This window comes from Pseudonaja textilis, chromosome 3, assembly GCF_049901715.1.
Source record: "Pseudonaja textilis isolate UNSWEBS1 chromosome 3, rPseTex1.2, whole genome shotgun sequence".
In the NCBI taxonomy this organism is placed as follows: domain Eukaryota; kingdom Metazoa; phylum Chordata; class Lepidosauria; order Squamata; family Elapidae; genus Pseudonaja; species Pseudonaja textilis.
The window spans coordinates 118,707,703-118,724,980 of record NC_141992.1 but is presented as its reverse complement, the minus strand read 5'-3'; the positions used below and the strand labels follow the sequence as shown (position 1 = coordinate 118,724,980).

The 17,278-nt window shown below is 36.2% G+C and overlaps 1 protein-coding gene across 3 annotated transcripts in view; it reads left to right on the top strand.

The window, feature by feature from the left end:
* DNAH5 (dynein axonemal heavy chain 5) overlaps nucleotides 1-17,278 on the top strand; it is a 153,127-nt gene that overhangs the window by 89,891 nt on the left and 45,958 nt on the right. For 2 of the 3 annotated variants that reach the window (XM_087930712.1, XM_087930710.1), the window contains exons 48-58: nucleotides 1,026-1,148; nucleotides 3,233-3,446; nucleotides 4,142-4,365; nucleotides 7,149-7,347; nucleotides 8,419-8,442; nucleotides 10,434-10,606; nucleotides 12,253-12,383; nucleotides 13,465-13,618; nucleotides 14,364-14,631; nucleotides 16,363-16,594; nucleotides 17,107-17,221. In XM_087930712.1, coding sequence (XP_087786838.1) covers nucleotides 1,026-1,148; nucleotides 3,233-3,446; nucleotides 4,142-4,365; nucleotides 7,149-7,347; nucleotides 8,419-8,442; nucleotides 10,434-10,606; nucleotides 12,253-12,383; nucleotides 13,465-13,618; nucleotides 14,364-14,631; nucleotides 16,363-16,594; nucleotides 17,107-17,221 — 1,857 coding nt within the window. The remainder of the gene's footprint in view (nucleotides 1-1,025; nucleotides 1,149-3,232; nucleotides 3,447-4,141; nucleotides 4,366-7,148; nucleotides 7,348-8,418; nucleotides 8,443-10,433; nucleotides 10,607-12,252; nucleotides 12,384-13,464; nucleotides 13,619-14,363; nucleotides 14,632-16,362; nucleotides 16,595-17,106; nucleotides 17,222-17,278) is intronic. The other variant, XM_087930711.1, reaches the window with a different exon arrangement.

The window sequence follows — 17,278 nt, the reverse complement described above, 5'->3', positions numbered from 1 at the left end:
TCTCAGACTCCTTCAGCTTTATTGTCACATTTAACAAAATAACATATTGTCCATCTCCTTAACCCATATGCGCACTAAATAATGAAGTGCATTATGTAAAAGATATTCAAAATAGATAGAAGTCTTTCAGAAATCATACTTTGGCCAAATCCGTAATGTAATATTTCAAAAAATTATACTTTTATTTATACTTTTGTCTGCAAAAATACACATGCAGTACAATTATAATGTTACCTCAATTGGGACTCCAATTGACCCCAAAATTTCTGTTGTTAATTGAGACATTCGTTAAGTGAGTTTTGTCCCATTTTATGACCTTTTCTTGCCAGGTTTGTTAAGTGAATTGCTGCAGTAACACGATAGTTAAATTAATCTAGCTTCTCCATTGATTTTGCTTGTCAAAAGGTTGTAATACAGTAAGTGATCACATGACCTTGGGACACAGCAACGTATGAAACAGTTTCCAGGCATCGGAATTTTGATCACATGATCATGGGGAGGCTACAAAGCTCTCAAGTGTGAAAAATGGTCATACATCACTTTTTTCAGTGCTGTTGTAATTTTGAATGGTCACGAAATGAACTGTTGTCAATTGAGGACTATCTGTATGTTTACTGTAAAATGAATTGAATTGAGTTGGAATAGATATCTCCCAAATAATTTGGGGATTGCAGCTTTAGAGTGCAGTTCTATATTTTAATTCTAATTCTGCCTTAGATATGCTGATTGAACATTCAGACACTGATATAATAGAAAAAGGTCACACTATCATCTCTGGAATGGAATAGCATAGACCTTTGCAAGATGTTTCTCATATTGACTTAAATGGGATGATTTATTTTCTAAGTAAATATCTTGATTTATTGACTTAAGGATTTTTTATTTGTATGTCACATTTCTTCTTACAGTTGCTTGAAATTCTTTAGTTCTAAGCAGACAGTTTGCAGAACACACCACCTTTCCTTTAGTGATTATAAAATGAAGCTTACAGTAAGTTATTTTATAAACTCATGTGTTTCTTGCAGCGCACAATAGAAAGCTATGTGGACAAGCGCATGGGCACAACATATGGTCCTCCTGCAGGAAAGAAAATGACGGTTTTCATAGATGATGTGAATATGCCTGTAATCAATGAATGGGGAGATCAGGTCAGGTGTACTTGCATCAATTCTTTACATTGCTCAGTGAAACATTTTGATTTCGAGAAGTAGTTAAGATCAAGGTTACGGGTTTGCTCAGATATGTTAATATTGGAGAACAATTAAATAATGCATGAGTTCCTTATATGTCAGTGGAGAATAATTTCTGATTTTATTCTGAATGACAAACATCTCGGATTAATTTGGATAGTTTGCTAAGGCTTAAGAAGAATCACAAAGTTTCTCATTGCAACTTGTGTTTCTGCCTTTATGATAATAGAATACTACTCATGGGCTTTTATAGGCATAGTTATTCAGTACGTCTACATATATCCTTTGCTTACAATCCCTCAGAATAATTTCAGAAAGATTCATGCTTGACCTAACTTCTTATGCCTGCAGCTTTTTATAACTAACTGGTACTGCCTCTAATTATCTGACCAATAATGGAGAGCATAAACCCAGCCAGTGCCCTACTCTAATCCTATCCTTTCTTCATTTTGAAGTTTTATGTGGCAATTTGAAATGAAAAAAACAACACATGAGAGTAAGCATCAAAATTGCCTTTCTGTCCCATCTTAGAAGATTAATGTGAAACTACTGTGGCAGTATAGCAATTTACCAGCTACAGAGATGGAGACAGCCCAAAAATATTTGATGAAGCGGGAGCCATGCCATTGAGAAATTGCATCCCTCAATTTTATAGCAGGATCATTGACTGTGTTGCCTAACGGGGGCAATAACAGGTATTCATGAAGATGTAGAGCCATCCAGGAATGATACAAGTGGGATGTGCGCTGCATTAAACAGAACTCATTTTTAAACCCAAATAGATATATAGCGTCTGGTCAAAATAGATTGTATTTTGTAATCAGTGAAAACCAAATAGAAAAAAAGTGTTTTATAACCTAACTTCCTTGATTCATCTAATATATTCATCTCAGGAAAAGTTTTTGACTATTCCAAATTGGGCCCCAAGGTGATCTTCAGGAGGGTGATAAAAAACACATTATTCCATAGGGCCTTTAGTGGTTGAAGGCCTTTTTCTATATGCAAACTAAAGAATAGCAGGACTGTTATTTAATTATATGATTTTGTTATGGATTTAATGGATTAATTAATCAATTATATTTACTATAGTTTACCATGAGTGTTTTAACTAACTGTATAGTTGTAAGTCATTGTGAGTGTGAATAGATTAGGCAGCATACAAATCCAATGACTGACTGGTTTCAGCAGCAGATAGCTTGGTCATAAACCAGTACATCCACTTCTGATTATGCTTGCTTGTAGTACTGTATATCAAGTTTTACACTTTGTCGAGCACAATATTAAAATATGGTCCTAGGATCCCTGGGGATCACCCAAAAACTTCTTAGGAATCTGTAAAAAATTAAAATTATTTTCCAGCGTATGTTTGAAAAACAATGCAATATTAAAAGCCAAACATGAGAAGCGATAGTGGCAGCAAATTGCCATTTTAATTTTTAATTTGGTAAAAAAATGATAAATCCATACAAACAAATGCTCTTTTGGGGTCCTTCATAACTTTTACAAGTGGAAAGGGGAGAGTTATGTGAAACTGAAAATGGCTTTGTAAAAGCAGAGCTGATGACTGTGGCAAATACCCAGGAATTAATGACTAGATCAGTTCCATGGAACCTCTTGAGGTAAGGATAGGGTGGGAGATCACCATCTCTTTATTGCTGCCTTCTGGTTTGCTACATTCTGTTGCTGGCCTTCTTGAGAACCGAATGTTCTTGCCGCCAATTTCTGGTCAGAACCTGTCGAATCAGGATTAGAAATGGTAGGAGCTGCGTCTGTTATATCTCTGCTGGAACTGGGGTATGGTTACATCAATTTGTTCTTAAAGAATGGAAGACACAAAGAAATACCCAGCTGGGTCTAGACATAGAGATAAAAAAAAACCCTCACTGGAAAAATTATAGGATTATCAATTAGAAAGTTTATGGTGGACAGAAGAGACATTAAAATCCATTTTGTTGTTTTATGTATATAATTTGCTGCGTAAACGTAGATGTCTGCAAAAATAGTCAATTGGCTGTTTTTAATCCTTGAAACCTTTCTTGCAGGTCACTAATGAGATTGTTAGGCAACTGATGGAGCAAAATGGGTTTTATAATTTGGAGAAGCCTGGAGAGTTCACCAACATTGTGGATATCCAATTTTTGGCTGCCATGATACACCCTGGTGGTGGACGAAATGACATTCCTCAGAGACTGAAGAGACAGTTTTCTGTGTTTAATTGCACCTTGCCTTCTAACCCATCCATTGACAAGATTTTTGGTAAAACGGGGGGCGGGGTATTTAGTCTTGTTGCTTAATAGGTAGCACTTAGTGTTGTTTTGCTTTGAAAAGCTAAAAGAAGTGAAAAATTTGAGAGGAGATGTAAATAATATCTTCCACTGCATGAGCAGATGCATTTAAAATCGCAGCATTAGTATTTTATTGCTAATGTCTGACATTATTTTCAAAACAGTGGCAAAACAAAAGAGAGAGAAACCCCACCCCCCACAAAACCACAGAAACCTAACTGTAAAAAGTGTGAAAATAAAAGGTTAGCTCCATTAAACTAAAGAAATGAGTTCATAGGAGAGATCAGTGATTTGGGAAATGTATATTAAGATAGATTTCCTGGGATATTCTATTTTTAACAATGTATTGGTGGAGATTACATGAGGAATTCAGTGGGATTTTTCTTCTTCTTTTAATCCCTCTATGCCATGCCTAACCTTAGTATTGGTTTGTGTGTTTGGGGAAATTGTTTTTCAGGCAGTTTTTAACAAGTGCATTCATTCGCTAGGTATCACAATATGATCTTTTAATTAATATTTTTTTGTATTTGTTAAATTTACTTAAAATGTTTCTACGCTGCTCTCAGTTAACAATCTGAATGTGATTGGATGATGATGTTCACAGTGGTATAGGTAAGATGTGGAAATGGATGGATTTTCTTAAATTATCTAACTTGAATTCTCCAGGTGTGATTGGCACAGGGCATTATTGTAGCCAAAGAGGCTTTTTGGAAGAAGTGAGAGCAACAGTTGCTAAGCTAGTCCCATTGACCCGGCGGTTGTGGCAAATGACCAAGATCAAAATGCTGCCAACTCCAGCCAAATTCCATTATGTGTTCAACCTCCGGGACCTTTCCAGGATCTGGCAAGGAATGCTTAATACTATTTCAGAAGTAATCAATGATTCCAATGTAAGTAATGCATATGTCATTTTCATATATTAAATTCGCATTTATTTTTATATTAGATGCATTTTTATTTTAGGTTATAAACATTACACTGTAAGAGCTACAGGAACAGAATTATAGATAGCCCTGTAAGTAATAATGCTATTATACTTTAATTCCAAACATAAAGTCTAAATGTATTAGTGCAAATACATATACCATCACGTCACTAGAATTCATGATTCTACGTCACATCAAGATAGAACAGGCTCTTAATTAATCAACATTATAAAGAATCTTCAGCAGTCATACCTGAATGAATAGTAGTACAATTAGTCTTTGACCTATGACCTTTTGTTCAGAAACTGTTCAAAGATACAACAGTACTGAACAAATAATATTTATGAATGATCCTTGGAGTTCTGACCTTCACAACACTCCTGCAGTCTTGTGATTGCGATCTGGGAGATTGGCAATTGATTCGCACATATGACCAGTTGCAGCACCTTACAGTCACATGATCACCATTTTCATCCTTTGGTGCTGGCTTCTCTAGAAAGGGGAAGCCTACAAAGGAAATTGCATTGGGATAAGCCTCTCTCACCCATCCATCTTCCCCTGGTCTCTCTGGACTTGTGCTGCACTGTCAGTCACCATGCACTCCCTTGCACTAGTGGTGGTATGCTACCGGTTCAGCTTGGTTCAGCCGAATGATCAGCTGAGAGGAGGAAAACAAGCCTGATCAGCTGAGAGGATAAAAGACCGAAAAGCTCATGGGAGGATAAAAGACTGAAAAGCACATGGAAACGCTCCTAGCTTTTCATTTCTTCATCCTCTCAGCTGATTGGCTTTTTAGGGGTGCACACATTAGGGGTGCACGTGTGTGTGTGCATGTATGCATGATCAACCACCGAACCGGTAGCGACTGAGGTAGGATCCCAATACTGCCTTGCAACCCCATCTACTCTTCTCAATGCACACCACATCCTTATCCACCCTCCCCAACTTGTGGATCCTTCAGACTTCACCCCCTCACTCCCTCACCTAAAAGAAGCCACTTACCTGTCTCTGGCCTGAGACTGCACCTTCTTGCTGGTTTCCCCACTGACTTTGCCTGCCTAACAACCATGGGATTTGGTTAATGGTGGTAATTGGGACTACATCACTCAATAATGGAAATTCTGGACCCAATTGCTGTCATAATTTGAGGACTGCCTATAGCTCGTTTCAAAGGCAGACCATTAAAAATTAGCTTCACTGGAACTTCTTTAAATCAGACCAATTAATAATTCACCTGGATAGAGGCAATCAGAAATCTGATTTTTTTAGAATTCTAGTGACTTGGTTCAATTAGAGATTAGTTTGCTTACAAATATAAGAACATAGTTCCTGATCATAGCCTGTGGAATAGATTCCTTTGCCTCTGAAGATGCCAGCCATACTTGATGAAAAGTTAGGATACCAGAAAATTAGACTATTAGTCAGAATCTCATCACTATTTGACCAAGCTTAGATATTTATGGAATTGAAACCAGATGGATATGAAAAAGCACTTGACAGAAAGGTTAAATACTATTCTCCAGGAAGGATATGGGGCAAACTAGTATCATTGGCTGATTTAATATGATATTTACTTAGTCCTTTTATTAATGTATGGCCTTTTTAGTTCATAGACTGAATTACATTTTTAAAAAGATACAGTCTCTTTATTTCATAACATTTTGGGCCAACATTTGGGGAAAAAAATGTTATTTCCGGCTTCCAAATTGTTGTTGCTGCTGTTTGACTTCTACCTTAGTGTGAGTTTTTCTAGCAATTCCTTGCTGAAGTAGTGATTGTTAACTGAGGACTACCTGTAAAAAGCTTTTATACATAGAAAGTATGCCATGCATTATTTAGGGAAGTTATTTCCTTATTTCAGACTGGAGAAGCACAGAGCAAATGCAATTGTATTGCATTTAGTAGCACAGAGGAGCTTGAGCAGCGGTCTGTGTTTAGATATTCACACAGGTGTTTTGGGTAGTTTACCACAGAAGGAAAGAGCAACAAAACTAAATTGAAATGTAAGGGAGCATAGTGTCAACTTTTTTTTTTTTTTGCAAAAAGCAATCTGTAAGTGATTTTTTGAAAGGAAAGAAAGGCAAATGTGTTGAATTTTTATACCACTAAGATCATCTTCCCTCTTCTCATCTGTTTGCATTGAGTCTGGAATTAACCCCAGTTAATGAATTCATACAGTACATTGAATTGTAAACTAATGAAGTGAGCTGGGTTTGCACAATTCACCAAGCTACAAGACTAAGCTTAACATGCTGCACAAAGACACTTGCTAGATCATTAGTGTCCCGTGGGTATCATAACTAACTTAATTCTGAATTGCCCTTGCTTAACCTCAAAGCAGGTAGTTAAGATATATCACATAAACATATTTTTTTTTTTAGGGGAAAACAAGTGGAAATCAATTAAAAAGAAATTATGGAGTCTCTTGTCTTCTTGTCCTTCCCCAGTTCTCAGCTGAAAAACTATACACCTATACAAACAAATGGTTAGATGCAAAATTTGTGCCTATATATTAAAACATTTTTAAATGTGGAGAATAATTACTATCCTAATTAATGTAGCTGAGGTTGTTTCCCATGTTTAATAATGAATATAGGCAGCACTGTTACAAAACAGTTTGTAACAAAATAATTACATGCAGCATCCTTTTCAAAATAAATATGTATGAGAAGTATCTATTTTGAATGTTGCAGATTCCAACATGGTGAAGCTACAAACAGTTATTTTTCTCTTCTCTCTCTGAACAGGTGCTCATTAAGCTATGGAAGCATGAATGTAAGCGTGTTATCGCTGATCGTTTTACAACTCCCGAGGACGTGGAGTGGTTTGATCTGGCACTGGCAAAGCTAATTGAAGGAGAACTTGGTAGTGATAAGGCAGCACTAGTGGCACTCAATAAGGAAGCTTTCTTTGTTGATTTCTTAAGAGATGCACCTGAAGCAACAGGTAAACTTAATCTAGAAGTGAAAAAAAAATATGTGCCTGATATTAGTACCATACAAGGAAGTAATAGATTTGGGCTTGGAAATGCAGAACAGTTATACTTTCAAAACCTCATAGCTAAAATTACAAAGTTGAATTGAAGTGGTGGAGGAGAAAGAATTGTTTGCAGGAGAGGTTGCAGCTTTGGGAGGAAGTCTATCCTTTCTTCCATGCTGGAAACTGAATATTTTGTAATCAGCATGCCCAGGTTAATGTCTATAAAATCTGTTTAAAACTTCCTTTGCTAATGTGTATAAAATCTGTTTTAATATGCATGGCATAAAAATGGCCACTGCTGAACCCACAAAACAGGGACAAGCTAAGGAATTCTCCAAACCTGGTTTACCTAAGACTGGATAAACCAATACTTTCCCAGTAGAGGAGGTCCCAATTAGTTCCTATGAATTATATACAATTTGTCAGAAATCCTCCAAATTTATTTACTGATGTGGTATGCACCATTCCATAAAGATCTGCTTAGTTATACCCATTTCCTCAGTAGCTTGAAAGTGTGAATATTAGAAGAAGCATTTGCCCAGAGACATTATGGATGATTGTTATACATGGCAGTTGAGATTTGAGATGATTAGAAGGGACAGAAGTAAAAGCAGGTTGATTTGCACTAGTTGCTGACAGTATGAGCTTCAAACTAAGTCTGTCTTCAGTCTATTTTATATTCCAGTTGCAGAAGGTAAGATATCACCACCACTTAATCCAGAATGTATAGTTCCAAGGATACTAACTTTGAAAAGACTTCCAGTGAATTCAGACTTGTGATCAGTGTACGGTTGGAATTTTAGTCCCTGTACATGATGTTTTAAAATGGCTGTCATTATATGTAAAGGAAATACCTTCTAGGAGAACATGTATGGATTCTCGCTGATATGAGTCATGAGAAAGAACTGATACAGTATTTTCCACACCATTTGATAAATCCGTATCTTCTAGAAATAAGTAGGAAAGGTATAAACAATCCATTGTAAGAAATAAGTTATATATTTTCTTTAAATGGAAACACATTTTATTTCATACTAGGTCTGAAGGAAAAGTCTCTCCAAGGTAAGCTAGAGGCATCTGATCTTGTCAGATTTGCCTCATTTCTACTAAGAGTTTGAGTTCTGCATTTAGGAGTTCATCTTTAATTTCATAGATATCGATGTACCAAGCACGGCTAGTGACAGACAAGATAATGATTTTTATTTCTATTTTGCTTTAATACATAGTCTAATGGGGAATAATTTCTTAGATATATAGCATGCTTCTCAATAGTTGAACCAGCAATCTGATAAAGGTGAAACTAAGCATTGGTATGTTGTTGAGCAAATATAAATATTCCAGCTTTATAAACAATATATGAAAATATAATCTCAACATAGGATAAAATAGTTGGTAAAGCAGTAACATAAAAACAAATCTTAAAAGACTTGAAATTGGCATTTTAAAAAAACCTTTCCTTTGTCAGAAAAAAGCACTACATAATTTTATTGAAGGTGCTTTAATGTTTGATTCAGCTTTTGAGATGAATTTACTTTGAGCAATTAACTGTAGTACTAGCATTTTGTTTTGCATGGCTCAAAAACTATTTTAGCGCAAAGCATCTTTTATTTAAATTAATTTTGGTTTACGTAGTATGCAAGTATGGCATTGTGAAAAATGGCTGAGTATCACATTAGGGATGTCCTTCTCTGAACTTGCAAATATGCTTCGTAATATTTTCTCTTACACTAGTATTCATATTGCTAAGCATTACCACCAAGCCATGCCCACCAACTAAGCCACACTTACAGAACCAGTTGTTAAAAAAATTGAAACCCATCCCTGCCCCAATCCCCCAGGCCACAGCCCACAACTGGGCCTTGGCCTATTTGGAACTGGCGTGTGCATGCAGCTCCACTTATGTGAACAGTGGGCATGTGCGTGCAGCTCCATTTGTGCAAGCAGCAGGTGTGTGTCTGAAGCTACACACACAAGTGCTTGCTCGTCGATCACACGTATCCATTCCCTCTCCTTTCTCTCCTCTCCCTACCAGTTCGCAAATCCAGAAATGTTGAGGATTGTTAATTTACACTTCTTGTAGTTCTTGCTTTTACTACTGCAGTAGGTGCAGTATAGTCTCTTATCATTTCTTCTCAGTAATTTCCAAACTCTAAGATGAGAAGTAATATCATGCCATGAAAAAAATTGTATTACATAAGAGTTGAGATTAATTGGGACTCTGGAACATATATTTTGGCATTTTAAGATTTTGGCATATGATATTAAATTATATTTTCTTCCAGAGAAAGCAGCCAACTGGGACAAATTGGAGAGAATGCAAGGAAGAAATAGTTTGGTTAATTTGCTTGTGCACTGCTATGTATAATTGGATTGGGAGAAATATGTGTATACCTTCAGTGATTGGATGTAGGGGAATTTCTTTCAGGAAGCATTATAAACTTGTGTAACTAATTAATACAAGTCTTCAAAATTCTTCAGAGTTGAAATAAACAAAGTTCCATTCCAATTTCAAAACAGTCATTCTTTCCAAAATGACTGAATAAAGTCCAGACTATTTTGTTTTTTTATAAAAAAACTCATTTCAAGGCTGGACCAGACTAGGAGGTTCTGGGCTCAAAACATTTTAAATGTGAAAAATTTGGCATGCTTGTATTAATTAAGAGCCACATTTCCTTCTTAAACCACACAAACACAAGTTTTCAGTGCATTAGTTTAGATCCCTGAAAAAGGGGGAAAATATTGCCACATCCACTTGGGTCAGGCAAAGTACATAGGAGCTAATCAGCTGCATGACTGTACCAACAGCCAAAATGACAGCTTTTAAAATTTCTATTTCTTCTCACTAATTAGGTAGGCCATTAAGCTGGAAGTCTGCTAAATACTACTCTTATGCACTGCTTCTCATTGTTGTCACCTATTGCATTTGTAGTCATCAATATTCACGCATTTTAATGCCCATCTTTGTTTTTCAGGAGTAAGTAGACTCTAACCTTAGAAGACACACAGGAATGATACACAAATTCATACTAATTGGAAGTGTTATTTTCTTATAGGAGAAGAACCAGAGGAAGCAGAGGTTGACATGCCTAAAATATATGAACCCATTGAATCTTTTGGCACCCTGAAGGACCGTTTGAACATGTTTTTGCAAATATATAATGAGAGTATCCGTGGGGCAGGAATGGATTTGGTGTTTTTTACCGATGCTATGATTCACTTAATTAAGGTATCAGTGGACATGACAATTGCTTTAGTTAGGTGTTGGTGATTTCAGATGCCTGAATTGAACTTTGGATAATCCATTCGTTTCATCTGCACAAATTCTAACAATATTCAGATGTGATTAGTGAAACTTTCTTGAACGAAGTCTTACTCATGTATACTCTAAAAAGTTCCAGAAAATACTGCTTTCATGATCAGAATATTAACACTAGGGAACTAAATGACAAATCTGTCAAAGTGTAAGAAACTGAATTGATGTAAAAATGAACATCTATATTTTTTACAATAAAAGGAAACAAAAGGCATTTATCCCCATTCCTCCAATAAAAATCTCTCTTGCAAAATTATTGTACGTTCATTTGAAGTTAAAAAATTCTCCATCCTACATCCAGTCACCTGCAGGAGAAAGACCGATGTTGGATATTGTCCTAGACTTTGTAGAAATGCTAAATATGAGAGCTTATAGGTTGCTCTTATTAAGGCTGGTATCCCAAGACTACCACTTTTTAAAAAAAGACAGATGTAGAGAGTAACAATATTGTGGGTATAACTATGTAAAAGTGACATCAGTGAGAAGTAGACTCATTCATTTTTTACCAAATACAAACTGTACTAAGGATGGGGATGAAGGTTAACCAGGACCAGCCCTACTATCAAGCATATGATGGCTATCTTGGTGGCAGATTATAGGGGGCAAGAACAGTCATGATTGTCTCTAATTCACCTGTCATTCCTGTAGGGTTCTACTTCAGTCAGCAGTCTTGCTCTAGTCTCTATGAGGCATAGCTTTATTTTTCTTTTAAAGATAGTCAGATTGAGGTAGTTAGAAGAGAGATTTTTAGCTAAGCAGAAATAAATAATTGTTTCAGCAATGAATAGATTGTGATATTGCTTTAGTAATGTTTTAGCTTACCTCTGCCACTACATTTAATCAGACTTCTTCTGTTGACAGTACAGTATGCTTAATGTCTAGGGCCTCTTAAGATGACTGTGACATTTTGAAGAGATTGGTGCCTGAGTCCTCAGAGTCTGAGTATACTAGTGCAACCTCCATAGAACAGAAGACACTGGTCTTATGCCCTTTTCTGAGAAAGAAAACTCTATGCAAATAAGGACTCAAAATATACTTCCCAACCCAAATGATCTTCCTTGTCAGTAAAATTGTTTGTATTAAAATAGTAATCAGTACCTGCATTGTTGCACTGATTCATTATATAAGTAATGACAGTTTTTTGGTGTTAGAGGCCTGAACAGTTATCACAGGTGGGCTTTGAGGAAAGATTCCCATTAGCAATTAATCAGTCCAGCTTATACACTATTCCAGATTTTGATCATGTTATTTTAAGCTAGCCTCTCTACGTTGGATGTGATAGAAGATGCTGGCCATCTCAGTACAGATTCAAATGCTAATTCATAGACTGAAAAAGAGAAGCACTACTTTATCCTTGATACTAGAAAGCAAATTGTCTATGGCCAAACCTGGAGCTTATATTTTTGGAAAGAGTTTATGGAATGATCAATGCAAAGTCTGGGATCACCATTGTGCTACCAGAATTATGGGTGTGGTGCAATGCAGGAACTTATTAACTATCTGCTTAACATTGTGTTATTCTAAACATACAACCAACAAAATGGTGCTGTACTTTGTAGATCTCTCGTGTGATCCGCACTCCCCGAGGAAATGCCCTACTTGTTGGAGTTGGAGGGTCTGGAAAGCAAATCTTGACAAAACTGGCGTCATTCATTGCAGGCTATGATATATTCCAGATCACATTAACAAGGTAATCTGTTGAACAAAACACAGTATCAGCATGGATGCTTAATTTGTAAAAAAAAAATCAAATAATTAACATGTAAAATATATTACTGTACTAGTTTTAATGTTAAGAAATATAGGTTTACATAATCATTAACCTGTTTTTTGAACTATTTTGCCTTCCTGATTTGGTTGAATGAAAACTCTCTCAAATTCTAGAAATGGTTATAGGATGAATATTAGTCAATACTACAGGTTATCCATTTGTAATAAAGAAAAGGCAATGGAAATTTTAACTCTTATCTAGAACACATTCAAAATGTGTGTTTTTAAAAATGAAGCAACAAAAAACTAATTTTCTCTACAATCCTGGAAAAAGAAAGAATACATCGACATTTATATAGACTACCTATCTGACAATTTAGTAATACAAAACATAGTTCTAAATTTAAGAGAACACACGCGCAAACAAACACACACACGCAAACAAACACACACACTCTGTGTGTGTGTGTGTGTGTGTGTGTGAATGATGTGTGTGTGTGTGTGTGTGTATTCCAGTAAATCTTCTACAATCCTCTCATTTTAAAAATAAATAATTTGGAGAAAAGAAACTAGTCTTTCTTTCAGGCAAATAGTTACTATCTCTGTTATCTGAAATGGATTTGAAAATGTCTGCCCCAAATTCAGTTTTCCAAAGCTCTTCTTGTTAATTAGTCCTCAGCTGTACTTTTTAGATGAAATACATTCCACTTAAAGTAAGTAAATTTAGCATGTGAGTAACTGACAGGACTTTTATGCATCAAAACAGACTGGTTTGGTTTGTTAATTATATTTACATTCTCTATTATCAAACGTTATAAGCTTAGAACAATGAAGGATAAAATACTAGGCAAATTGAGAAATAAAATTAAATAGTGAAGAACATTAAAATGCATAGATATAACCATGTAGATATACTACATATTTTTAAAAGCAACAACCACTAAAACAGGCACTGAGCAGAAAGGCCAAAATAAATTGTTCTCGTTTTAGGGCATCTTGTTTCAATCAAAATTATTTGTAGTCTAGGAAGTTTGCGACAATTTCATTTTTCATTTTTCCAGATCCTACAATGCATCTAATTTGATGGAAGACTTGAAACATCTGTATAAGACTGCTGGACAGCAAGGAAAAGGAATCAGTTTCATTTTTACAGATAATGAAATAAAAGATGAAGCTTTCCTGGAGTATATGAACAATGTTCTATCATCAGGAGAAGTAGGATTTTCATCTTTCTTCTTGGCATTGATTTAGCCCTGGGTTTTCAGAAACCGAGAGCTTGGCTGATAAAGTTGTAGTGACAGACTGATTTTGTAGTTCTATGCTTGAGTTCACTGCTGATGAAAAAACTTACCCACTGAATACTGATTTTTGAGTAAATATAGAGCAGATCAAGCTCTTGGTCTTTAGTTAGTTTATTACTAAGGTACAATAAATCAGTAAAGACAGACTTGGAGAAAATCTTCAGTAGAATCACACAGATTGAGAATATTTTATTTCTAGGGCAAAGCAAAAACACAGATTGCCAGTTGTCACTTTCCAAATATTACTGACAATCATCTCTCAGAAGCCTTAGCTACCAAAGCAGATTAGGAGTTGTAATTCAGTAACATCTGGCCACAGGTTTTAAGAATAAAAGGGAAGAGAAAGGAAAATTAAATGTGAATATTTTAGTGGCATATCCTACTTTCCCCCATAAACTATGGGGGAACTACATTCAAAGGAGTTAACAATAAAATAGCAATGAATGGATTATAATTAAAATGCTTTAATTATCAATTATAAAGTCATAAAACACTTTAACAATGAGCTCTTAACTTCAGCATTTCAAATGAATAGAATCAATTTTTGGTAATATATGAATGAATTATTCATATAATTATTCATATAAAGGTAGCTAAATGCCTTTTTAAAAAAAAGCTGTCTATATGTGGGGGACAATAAAAATGTTCTTCCTGTATAGGTTTCCAACTTGTTTGCTCGTGATGAAATGGATGAAATCATTGGCGATCTCATTCCAGTTATGAAGAGGGAGCATCCACGACGTCCTCCCACCAATGAGAATGTATATGATTACTTCATGACTAGAGTTCGCCAGAACCTGCATGTGGTTCTTTGTTTTTCACCAGTGGGTGAAAAATTCCGAAACAGAGCTTTGAAGTTCCCTGCACTCATTTCTGGTTGCACTATAGACTGGTTTAGCCGCTGGCCGAAAGATGCCCTAGTTGCAGGTGAGTTTTGAGATGTTTGACTATTGGAAAAGATTATAACTTTATCAGTAATTTTAACATGATGAAAATATCTTCTGTAGTACATTGCTTACTGTGAAGTCAGTTTTTAAAAACTGAGTAGAATAGAGAAGGTGTTGAAGCAAAACTATATCAGGATCTATTTTGAGGATTGCTCTGATGCATATTCATTGGTTATATCTTCTTCTCCCATTCCAGAGAAAAAAAAAACTTAATACATTTAAATTTTGAAGATAATATTCTATTTTTACATTCTGGCAAGACTTTGAAAAGTTTTGGATAAATTAGAGTAGCCTTAGAATAAGGCTATACAAGGAAATTACTGTATTGATGACATTTCAGTGATGATAATAGAGACTTTTCTGTATTCACGTATGAAGTATTAATGATTGAGAAAGCATACTGCAGTGGAATGTCTTTCTTTGAAACAGATAATTTGATGTGCGAAATGCAAATGACAAAATTAAATGAGGCCCACTTACTTATTCCTAAAGCAAGGGGATTCTTAATTCCATCAAGACAAGAATACTAGCTTTGCTCCCAATAATTACAGAAGGAGGATTACCCATCAGTAAAAAGAAATAAGCTCATTTCACTTCTGAGATGATAAGCAGAGATCCTGTGATGTACAAATGAGAAAGAGCAGGAATAATAATGTCAAACCTCCTGCATCAAAAAGAAAAGAAAAATATATCAAGACTGCAATTACTTTGGCAATTAAAACCATTCAGCTCCCTTTGCATTTGCCTTGAAAGTCATATAGTTAGCAATGGTTTAATGTTATTGCATATATCAATATATTAGAGTGTGTGGGGTCATGGGTCTAATTTTGAGATCATCCAGAGTATCTGCAGTAAGAGGCATGTCAAACAATCAAGATGCTCATGCAGTTGAAGCCTGCTTCTTTTGATGTACAGTGTACACACAGAATACGTAAAAAATGGGCAAGCTTCAATCATGAGGTTGTAAGTACCATGTTGACTCCCTGCCCACTGGAATTCCTCTGAATATCACCTAGTTCCGTGATGGCGAACCTATGGCATGCGTGCCACAGGTGGCACACAGAACCATTTGTAGGGGCACGCGAGCCCCAGCCAAACTTACCTCACTGCACCTGTGCACGGCTCCCAGCTGATTTCTGGCCCACTTGAGGCCTTTTTTTTGGCTTCCCAGAGGCTCAAGGGAAGCCTCTGCAGCTTTTGGAGGCCCCAAAACAGGCCTGTTTCATCATTTCTTGTATTTCCGGAAATACTGGAAGTGACAAAACGGACCTGTTTTTCGGCCTTCAAAAGCTGCAGAGGCTTCCCTCAAGCCTCTGGGAGGCCAAAAATCAACTGGGAGGCACATGCATGCACAGCACAGTTAATGGGGTGGTGGTGGTGGTGGTAGAACTGCTTGTGCATGTGCAAGGAGCATGGGTCACATGCTTTGTCTTCTGACATGTGAGTGCGCTAGCGCGAGCGCACACACAATTTTTGGCACAGGAGCCCAAAACAGGTTAGCCACCACTGACTTAGTTCTCTGTCAAGTGGGCATGTCAGAGGAGTTCAGAAAGTTGATTTTGCTTCTTTCAGGGAAGAGGAAAAGTCCATGACAATGAATGAGATGGAGGGGTGGGGAAGAATAATAAGAAATAAGTCAGAAGTCATCTAAATTTCTTCTGCCAGAGAATGAAGTAATGTTTATACTAATAGGCATTAAATCTCATTTTAGTATCAGAACATTTCTTGTCATCATATGAAATTGATTGCACTGAAGATATCAAAAAACAGATGGTGCAGTGCATGGGCTCATTCCAAGATGGAGTTGCTGAAAAATGTGTTGACTATTTTCAAAGATATCGTCGATCTACCCATGTGACTCCCAAGTCTTATTTGTCCTTTATTCAAGGATATAAAGCTATATACAAAGAAAAACATGCTGAGGTGCAGACCTTAGCTCACAGGTGTGTTGTTTTGATACTCTTATAGTCAATTGTTGTCTTGCCAAATAACTAAACTCAATAACTAGTATCAGTACTGCTAATGGAGTGATATATGTTTAAGAGATCTGAGTTGGTTGCTTTAGAAAGTTTAGAAGCTTGGTGGCACAGTGATTAGAATGCAGCATTGCAGGATAACTCTGCCCACAGCCAGGAGTTTGATCCAGAAAAGCTCAAGGTCGACTCAGCCTTCCATCCCCCAGAGGTCGGTAAAATGAGGACCCAGATTGTTGGGGGCAATATGCTGACTCTGTAAATCACCTAAAGAGGGCTGTAAAGCTCTATTAAGTGGTATATAAGTCTAAGTGCTATTGCTATTGTGAAATTATGCTTTATAAAATTAAACCAAAGGCCATAAATAGTTCTGGGATCACATTTTATTGTAGTGAAAGGGAATAATAAAATATTGTTTCTAGTCTACTGAAGTTCTGTGCTTTGGGATATATTTTTTTCAAAGTTGGTTTTATATATTTCAGAATGAATACTGGATTGGAGAAACTGAAAGAGGCTTCTGAATCTGTGGCAGCACTGAGTAAAGAGCTGGAAGCCAAAGAGAAAGAACTTAAGATTGCCAATGAAAAAGCTGATATGGTAAAGTCCAGTGTGTTTATTTCAACTCTTTTACTAATGGGGAAAACCTGGAAGAAA